The sequence below is a fragment of the Lottia gigantea genome, assembly GCF_000327385.1.
Source record: "Lottia gigantea unplaced genomic scaffold LOTGIsca_9, whole genome shotgun sequence".
Lineage (NCBI taxonomy): Eukaryota > Metazoa > Mollusca > Gastropoda > Lottiidae > Lottia > Lottia gigantea.
The window spans coordinates 1,968,239-1,978,861 of NW_008710950.1; the positions used below are offsets into that span (position 1 = coordinate 1,968,239).

The 10,623-nt window shown below is 34.7% G+C and overlaps 2 protein-coding genes across 2 annotated transcripts; one reads left to right on the top strand and one right to left on the bottom strand.

Moving 5' to 3' along the window:
- Positions 1-4,713: 4,713 nt before the first annotated feature.
- Positions 4,714-5,913, top strand: LOTGIDRAFT_155732 (hypothetical protein; the record flags this gene model as incomplete). Its single annotated transcript, XM_009068262.1, has 1 exon — positions 4,714-5,913. The coding sequence occupies one exon, from the start codon at positions 4,714-4,716 to the stop codon at positions 5,911-5,913; it is 1,200 nt and encodes a 399-aa protein (XP_009066510.1).
- Positions 5,914-6,673: 760 nt separating this feature from the next.
- On the bottom strand, positions 6,674-10,104 carry LOTGIDRAFT_155733 (hypothetical protein; the record flags this gene model as incomplete). Its single annotated transcript, XM_009068263.1, has 3 exons — positions 6,674-7,799; positions 8,138-8,349; positions 9,541-10,104. The coding sequence occupies 3 exons, from the start codon at positions 10,102-10,104 to the stop codon at positions 6,674-6,676; spliced, it is 1,902 nt and encodes a 633-aa protein (XP_009066511.1).
- Positions 10,105-10,623: the final 519 nt, after the last annotated feature.

The following is a 10,623-nucleotide window of genomic DNA, read 5'->3' on the forward strand; positions in this document are numbered from 1 at the left end:
TTCCATAGCAGAAACAAATAAACTGGATATTAAAGTGTATTTCAAAGAAACTGATACTCATCAACTCTTGCACAAGAGCTCTTTTCACCCAAAACATACCTTTTCTGGTATAATTAAGTCGAATTCATCGAATTTGTACAAGATCTTCTGATTTCAACCAAGACTGTACGATTGTTTTCTCAAAACTGAAAGAGCGTGGGTACTGTAAACGATTTTTACGAAACATAAAAAATTCCACCTTAGCACAGATAGCAGCTAAAAACAGACTTTATGCCGAAGTACCTCCAGGTTTAAGAAGTGCTCCATGTTTGTCTAGTAGATGCAAAACATGTCCCTTTATATCAGAAACTCATTATTTTGTAAGCAACTCTACGAATAAAAGGTACCCGATCCAGGAAAATCTAACATGTGAACATTCGAATGTAATATATTTAATTTCATGCAAGAAATGCCCCAAACAATATGTAGGAGAAACTAAGAATAATTTACGAACTCGCTTTAATGCTCATAGGTCAGATGTCAAATTAAAGAAAGACAAGCCTGTTTCTAATCATTTCAACCTCGACGACCATTCAATAGACGATCTCGCCCAAATCCCAATTGAGCGTATAGAAATTGACTTGCCCGAAGATGAAACTACCAAATTCCCTCAATCTAGGGAAGCCCATTGGATTGAGACATTGAATACAGCAAGACCTATAGGACTAAATATTCATCATAATGTAGGCATAGCACCCTTTGTTGTCCCGTTTAATACAACCAGCAATCGAGCAAGCAAGATGGTTCATGCCTACTATAAGAGCCTTCAAGAGAAATTCCCCCATGTCTATAAGCAGAAGATGATATTTGCATATTCAAAAAATAAGAACTTAAATGATAATATTGTTCATAATAAACTAAAAACAATCAGTACATATCAGATACTATACTTCTCGCCCATCGGGCGAGTTATTTTTTCTAATTTCAGATCAGAATAAGAACAGAAGAAAACCCAATATCAAGACCCTTAATCCTAATTTCTAAATAAAGTGTCTGCTCCACCCTAGGCCTGTACATTTGGGAGAATCAAACCCTCCCTTCCCCGAAATCTAAAAATAGTCGTTTTGTGAACTGCCAAACTCTAGTCGGTAGTAGTCTATTTTCAATTTTACTTTCTCAAAATTTTCATGGTCATCATATATTGAATCTCCATATGACTCACTGCACGAAATTTATACTTAAACTCCTAGTTGGGTAAGACTGACAACAACGTGAAGTATTCAATGAGTGATATTTGCTGTAACATCTGTGTAAAAAAACCTCCGACTATATTTCTCTTTTTCTTTCCTTCAGCTGAAAACATGAAATACTTTGAATAAATTTAGCCCTTCCCATAAATATCCGTACAAGCAAGACGAATGGCAAAATTGTGAGTAAAGGTAGTGTAGTAGTTGACTCCTCCAAAGAGAAGTACTATCGGGTGTTTAGAAAAGAGTAAACATGGTCTGTTTCGCGCACAATACTACAATGGTCAAAATCATGAGATACAACCAATTCATGCCTATGCCCAATTACACTAATGCCAAATTCATTTTCTTCTCTTTTATTTTTCAGATCATATACATTTATTTCATTGGCATGTCCCATTTTTTTGCTACTGTTAATCAGCCAACCAAATTAAATAAACAGCCCAGAAAAAAAATTCACGGCAAAGTCTTGTTTCAGGCAAGCAACTATGTCTAAGATATTGATTAGGGTCCACTGGTGAGAGTTAGGGGGTTGCCAAGATCATAACCTCCCGTTGCTATAGTAACCATATATTTCATAATAGTTCAAAAAACGAGCTTATTTACTTGTAATCTTAGCTTTCTATAAGTAATTTGAAGTCTAATTGATGCAAATAAGGATTCTACATGTTATTACATCATTTATGCGTTTTGGTGATACCAAATATGTCATAAAAATGTGTTTCCATGGTAACCACCTGTACAAACCATTGGAATCGGTAATAAATGATTATAAATACATGGAAATTGCAAAAGTTCGATGACAAGCATGTGAGAGACGTCAGTTAGATGCTACCGTTAACATTTTCATTAATTCATGCAAATTCGTGCAATGTCATCTGCGGATTTGAGATCTATTCTATTCTTGCCTTTACTTAAACTAATCAAAAACCAGATTGAATCATTCACCTCCACAATAAAATGCTAGTGAACGGAACTGATTTAACTTTGCATACTTGCAAGCTGCACTAGCACACTTCTTTTAGTACTGTTAAAGGTAATCAACTGCATGCAGAAAGGGTGGATTATTCACATTGACATTGAGTCTATTTCAAATTTGGCCTGATGATTGCTTTGAAAGTAATGTAAATACTGATTCTCAGGTTGGTGTAGGTTGATGCCAACTTGTCTAAATCGTAATGATTTTTTTCTAAAATCAAATGTCTCAATTCATTCACATAAGTTGAAATATTGTCAAAATAGAGCTTGCACAAAATGTTTTCTGTGTCATGGAACCCTCTATCTTGACCTACCCCATGCATGAATTCCAATCCAAGTAAAGGAAGGTGTGGAATCATACCCAGATAGTGAATTGTAGCCGAGGATATCAGTAATAGTTGATAAAAAACTGATGTACAAAAAAGGGTATAAGGTGTGGATGGTAAGTGGGACATCCAGACAGAGAGAGTGCTACACTGTAAGTCAAACAGCTCTAGGCTTGCCATCAGCCATAACTGACAATATTCTTCTATATCTTTTAACATCTTCCTTTACAGGTATTTGAAGTAACGATGGAAGGTAATTGAGGAGCATCTGGAATTAGTACATGGGATAGGAAAAAATAAAGAGTTCCATGACAGAGAAAAAATTGTGTGCTCTATGTTGACAATATTTCAGTTTATGTTGATACATTAAGCCATTTGAGTTTTCCAAAATAAGTCAAGAGATTTGGAAAAGCTTTCACCAACCTCAGAAACACATGTTTTACATCATTTTAAAAGCAACCATCTGACGAAAATTAAACTCAATGCATATTTGGGTAATCCATAAAAATTGTCCCCGGTTCAAAGCCATCTCGTGACTGGACTGAACATGAGATCTGTAACCCCTTGTAAATAGTTTGGATGAACCTTTTTTTGGAGGATTATGTAATACACCTCACATATATATATACATATATCTCATTATGTCATTTAAACATTTTTTCAATCAAATATATTTATCTATGTAAAGGTGGTCGCATGAGCAGGATTTACGTTATTCATTAATTAACTTAAAACTTGATGCCTTTATATTGTTTTACAATATTATGTACATTATTATGTATATTGATATCATGCTAAAGCATTGTGTTATCACATGTTTATGCTAATGCAATAAATTTTTCATTCATTCATTCATATCCGGAGGGGCAATGGTGTACACTTCACTAAAAGTGTGTAGGATCATGATGTAATCAGGTATTTTGTATTCATACAGGAAAACTCAAAAAATTTCCCCGGTTTATACGGTTTGTCGCTTTATCCTATTCGCGAGTGTTGAACTATACAGAGTTGTATCCCTTTTAATGAGTTCTTTCTGTGTCTTTATTTCACACGTCTAACAATAATATGAGACACAAATACACGTAATTGATTTTAAAATATTGTATTCATTTAGTAAACAATAATACAACACAATACAATTTAGTATTTCTTTTCTACTTTCACAACTCTACACAATTAATATTGACTTACAAATACATACAAAACCCCAAATTATTATGCGTCGTATTGATATGGTTATATTCCTACAGCTGCAGTGTAATCTCTTAGGGATCATATCATAATCCTTCTATATATACATTTTTACATGTCTCATTTACCGAGCATCATTACAGCTGCTGTATCATTATTGACCTTTCACGTGGTTGATTACGGATCATTAATTGAAACACAAGTCATCCAGAGGTGTTCCCATTGAAATCATTCCACGAGTTTATGATCAAAATTACTATTATTAATTTTATTTGGACTAGAATGATTAATGACAACTTTCGACACAATAAGGTCAAAATTACACAGACCACTACTTAAAAGAAGATTTTTGTTTGTTGGATCAGAGTATTTACAAACAGAAAAAAATGAACGAAACATTTAGATCTGAATTTTGAATATATTGACTAATTATAGTATCTAGGTTGATTTCAATTTTATTTCTTATAACCATGTGGTTTAACTGCAGTATCATTGTCAGTGAGATACCTCAATACTATTATTTATACGAATTATCATATGGACATTGAACAGTGATAATGATGGAGATATAAAGTATTCAATCGTGATAAGAGTTATAGATTGTATTTACAATAACATTTGTCATCTCAATTCAAATTATTCTTTTCCTCTTTCTAGCTGCAAACTGCCCCTGAACAAACAGTGTATTGAAAATGTATCAAAATAGATTAATTTCGTGGAAAATGATTTCTAGGAATAGATGACTTCATTTTGAGGAAATACCGTGTGAGAAAATCAAATACAAAACTTTAAATGGCTAAAGGTTGTGAGGAATAATAATAATTCAGAGCCAACTGATAGATAAAATATTATGTAAGTTCCTACCGTCTCCATCTTTCTTATCAAACGATTGGCATCTGAAAATAACATTTCCCTTTGACAAATTTTCTATGTAAACTCATCAAAAAATGCAATTTGTGATTCAGTGTATGTTGCATATATTTGTAGAAACGATGGAAAGAGACACTGTCGAACCAGATTCGCCATCAGTGACATCATCAAGTATTCAGAGTACTGAAGGTTCAGACTGTACCAGACCAGTTCGTATCAGTATACCTGTTTATAAAGGAAATGATTATGATGTTTCTCCTATCAATTTAGATGAATATTGTGGTCATTGGGTATGTAGTAGCTGTACAATATGGGGCTATATTTTCTGTTATAACAGAATGAGTAGATATAAAAGGATAGAAATACTATGGGTTTGGATATTGTTGGTTTCGCTCAGTATTGGTATGGGTGTTGGAGTAGGTGTTTACGGAGTTAACAAATTCTCTTCAGCACCAACAGATATGGAAATCATCACTGAAAAATACTCCACTTTATTTTGTGAGAAACTGGTTTTAAAGTCGGATGAAAAGTTTGATGCCTATCGTTTTGCAGGAGATCTACCCATTAATAGATCTCGCGCCGAGTTATTTAAGAAGGAATATTCAAGCTATGTTGAACACGGTGATATCAAATATTATCATTATTATTTATTACAATGGTCTCAAGTTCAAATCGTAAGTTGTACACATCAATTGATGGACTTTTATGTTCTAGCCGGAGAGCACAACTTTAAGAGATGGAAGTCAAATCCAGATTGCTTGTCGTGTTATATTTATAAGATGGCTGTCAAAATTAATGGCTGTTTCTTAGATTATGATAAGTTTACTTTGACCGTTTCCGAAACTGACACTTATTACTTTGTATTTATTAACAGAAATGTAAGTGCATGGCTTACAACTAAAATTCATATCAATCGCTACCTTTATGACGTAAACAAAGCCTCAAAATTATGTTCAAATACAAGACATTGTCATATTCGGGTCGATTTCGCGTCTTCAGAACAAGTGGCTTATCATCTTAAACCATTCATGGATTCTAGTGACACTGTTATAACAAGTACTTGTAAAGCAAGGTTAGTGTTTTATGTAATTATATTTGCTGCAATGCCAGGATGTCTTGGACTTATTCTCACGATCATAGTATTCTTTACATGTAAGGATCCTGTTAATAAAGTTCAAAGAAGGAATCGTAGCAGACCTACATTTTCTATTGCTGATGGGGAAACCACACCTCTTATTGGTAGTAGATCACCATCACCAACATACATGGGGAATAATGTTAGTTGCTCATATCCACCGACGTATGAAGAAGCTACAAGTTAAATTACTTCGAGGTATAGAATACCTAAACAGAAGACAACAATATACAATACAATATATGATTTCTTTTTGGCATGTGTTTTGAGCATTTTTACTGTATCAATTTTTCGGGTGCTTGTCTTCTTGGTAAGAGATTCTTCCTTGATAGCAAACTTTTATTTGTGGATATTTCAAAAGCTCCTTTCATATCAACCTTGTCGATTTTGTTGTCTATGGGCGATTACCTTTTACTTTCTTCTTGTAAAAATGTTTTACAAATAATTATAATAATATGTGTATATATCTCATACATATTATATCTGTAAGTCTTCAGTTAACTTACAATGTTGCTTTAAGCTTTAATTTTGTTTTGCCCTGATGGTTACTTCATACATCACTATTATTATTATTTAAATTAAATTTTGCAATACATTGTACCGATATCGCCTTTCAATATAAACCCGTGTTCGGGTTGTTCGTTTGTTTCCGCCAAAGGAATGGAATTCTGGCAATAACAACCATAATAACCAACGACATTGCTAGATCGCAACTAAAAAAAATCAAAGTTCAAGAGATATTTTATTATATATACATACACATCTAATATAATAACAAAAATCATCACACAAACATTATTTATTACGTAAATTGGTGGATTACTTTGCGTAAGTAAAACCTTGTTTTTGGTTCCTGTTAATCAATATTTCCTTCAGACGAGATTTAACGGAATTGTTTTTAAAAAAATAAATATATGCAATAAACTGTACATCAAGTTGACTGATACTCACAAATGCTCCTCACAATTTGTACAAGTCTGAACAGAATTGTTTCTACAACATGGTAATCTTTTAAAACATTTCGGTAATTTGGAGCTTGATTTCCGTTCATCATCAACAGTATTGGACAATATAAGTTGTTTTGCTTCCAAAATAAATGTTTTCCTCTTAACAAGTATTTTACGATAGAGATAATTGACTCTTTGTTGTTCTCGCTCTGGGTAGAAATAAGCAGCAATGGCATGAAGCAGTCTTTGTCCATAACCCTGCATTATGACAAAAAACAAAGCAACAACATACAAGACAGCAAATAAGAAAATCTGAGATTGATCTGGTTCTGTAGGTTGTGGTAGACAGACATCTATATTTATTGTAGAATTATACGCTTGTGCTATAGATATATCATTGGCTAATATTTTAAATAACTGAGCCATCAGTCCAGAACCTGTAATCTGAATATTGACATTTGATTCACCAGTAAACGTTAGGCGAACGTCACCATGTTTGTTGAGAAGATATAGAGTAAAATGTAGAAGATAGTCAAATAATATCACCATGATCGTAATGACGGAATGTAACAGAACTTGGGCTATTCCCATCTTACATTTAACCTTTTCTGCTACTGACAATTTAATAGCTCTGGTGTCTGTATACATTTTTCTCTCGTTCTTTTTGAGTGGAAGAATAGATTTCTTGTGCTCAGCTCTCCTCTTACCATCAATTTCTTTAAAGTATCGCGTTATATAAAGGTTATCAAATGAAAGCTTAGACTTATAGCGCTTATCATAAAGAAAAGCATTGATAATCAACAAGACAATAGATGTTGACATGATACGTGTTAATATTGTAATAAAATATGTGGCCATGTCTAACTTGTCTGTCAACTCAGATCTTACATTATCAACAATCTGGGCAGCAGATTGCGAAGAATTGGCATTGCTATCTATATTCCCCGAATTTCTGACACCAACTTCAAATAAATTAGAGTAAGCATCTATAACAGATCTGATACCATTAAATATTCCTGAAACCAAATTTCCAGGTATCGTGACAACATTACAAACTCCGAGGTACTTAAATCCACCACAGATCGTATCACCCACATTAAATACATCACAGACACCACGTTTTCTCCTGAAATAAAAATCACATTAGTAAATTTATTAGAAAAGATGTGTGAGTATGTGTGTGTGTGTGTGTGATTGAAAGCTATTTTTCTAGCACCCTCTGTATCCCTTCTGGCACCGCCACTGCACTTGGAAGAGAACTGTCCCCGAAACACACACAAAGGCTAGAAACAGATATGAGATTGATGTATCCAGTCGTTTCGGGATACAAGTTGTTTCGTTACGATTGTATTACTCCTAGTTTCTTCTTTAAGACCCGTTTCTTCCTTAAGTTTTCTTCAGATAAACTACATATAATCATGTAAGGTAGTACTTAGAATTTTGTATCCTGTATTTGAAGTATACCTTTTAAGCAGTGTAGGACGGGTACTTGAATAAAACGATCTTCTTCGTCGACGTCTTTTACCAAATACTCTAGATACACCTCTGACGAAACCATTGACACCTTTTGAAACAGTATCTGAAATAGGATCTAACACCTTCTTACAATCTGCTTGTATTCTTCTTGAATCTCTTTGGCATTTACTAAAACCAGAATTTACTCTTCCTTCACATTTCTGAAATTCGTCACATTCATTAAGCTTTGGATTCAGGCAAAATGTCATAACACCTCAACCAACATAGTTAAGATCTAAAATCGGTTTAATTCAACTTTTGTTTCATTTCTATACTACAAGCCCGACAAATCATTCGTTCCTCGGGCGTGATATACGGATGGGCCAGACAACAACTTATGTTTGTTGCTCCGATCAAATTTGATCGCTATTTTTGAAAATTTTCAAAAGCCAGATATGTCGGGCTTCTTTTCACTAAACTATGAGAGTTAAAGTCCCATTATATAATATAATGTAATTTGTTATGAAGACAATGCAAGCGACAATAACAAATTAAGTCAAGATACAAGCATTAACGAGCACTGCCCTATACATTCGGGGGGAGATTTGGAGCGATGGACTCAGTCCTCCGAGGGAAGGGCGACCGGCTAATGTTTTTTTCATTAAATTTTCGGTCGGATCGTCGTCCTGAAACGCCTCTTATCGTCCCGAATCTACCATGATCGTTAGGAATCGCCCCGATTGAATACCGACCGATGGACAATGGCATGGTTAGGAACAATCACGGATGTTCTTCGCACGATAGACTCGTTTCTGGTACGCGAATTGACGATCCCGGCTCGAGAGAGAACCTTTTCGACCGCTTAGCGGCCGATAACGGACTTTCTTTGCACGACAGTGGTTGGATGTAGGCGTATGTTGACGCAAGGAGCAGCAGGATATTTTGGCAAAAGTAACCACGGAGGTCGGCTACCTGCAGGAGTGGTCAGGTACTAATGGGCACTTTTGGGACACAGGCGAGGATTTGTCGAGGATCGGGTGCTCATACTCTGCCAAAATACGCACGACCCTCACTCGAGTATGGAAGCCGACTGTGGCCACTCTCGGTCGAACAACGTAGGAAAATTCCTCACTGGCGATGAGAAGCAGGTCTCTATCGGGCCTCATCGATCGCTCTAGGAACGTCTGTGATTCGTCTCTCTTTGAACCTTCAAATCCATAAGTGAATTATCCCCGTTTGAAAGTGAAATGACGGCTCGTCTTTTCTTGATATGTAGAAATATGTAGAATGTAGAAAAGTTAAAATTTCTAGTTTGAATTGTTTTTGAAGGAAGTATGTGATTTCCATATTCAAAAAAAAAATCGATCCACAATAATGGCGAACACAGGGCTTTAAGATACTTAATAACTTACATTTTTTAAATCCTTCACAGTGTCGAGAGCAATACTGGCTGTTTTTTCTGCTTTGTCAATTCCATCTTCCAATACCTTAAATGCTTTATCTAGTTCTTCACCATATTTTGTTACTTCACTGACTCCTCTCTGGATCTGTTCCCGTAATGATCTGACTGGTTCTTGTAGTCTATCCTGCAGGGCTTGACTTTGATTATAAGCTAACTCTGTTATACAAGCCATACTGATAGCAACTTGGCTCGAGTTATTGGTAATATTAGTAATAGGTCCCATTAATAACAAGCCAGTTATAATAAACAAGAAAGCTGCTCTACCTTTGCCAGTAGCTAGACTAGGAAATACCAGCAACACAATACATCTGCATCTTGTAGATATTGCAAGACCTATAGCTAGTAGAATGGTTGATACGCCTGTTATAATAGATGATACCAATATATCATAATGGAAACTATAGTACATAGCCAGAAAGATAGCAGCACCTAATACAATACCAGCAAGAACTCCAAATAATGCTTTTAATCGACTGTTTTTACCATCAGAATATTTCAATAGTTCTTTCTCCATCTTTTCATCGGTCGAGATTCTGAATTCATAGATTTCAGATTATCGGATATTTTTATTTCTCCAAGAGTTTCATCTTTCTTATTAAAAGAAATATTATTTTTGATCATGGAATGGTTATTTATTTTGGATTCATTCTTGGTCTGTTTATTTTCAGGATCAGTATTCCTTTGTTTCACAGATCTTATTATAGAAAATGATTTGCGCCAAGATGTTACTGCCTTGACATATTCTGCTGGGAAATGACCTGTTTCACCAGTCGTGATATCGTTACCTATCACCCAGCCACATCCAACATCTTTTATATGATGTATTTTATCACCAACTCTGACAGCAATGTCTCCTTGGTTTAGTGGTGTGTAGTCGTATATAGCTTCATAACTCATTTTCTACAATAATAAAGTATAAAATCTGTTTTCAAAACTTTTGTTGGTTTGAAATTTTGTCCAATCATCTCAAAAATCAAAAGATGTCGCCGTTACTCTTGTTGAAACCTGCACTTTCAATAAAAAAAAACGCGAA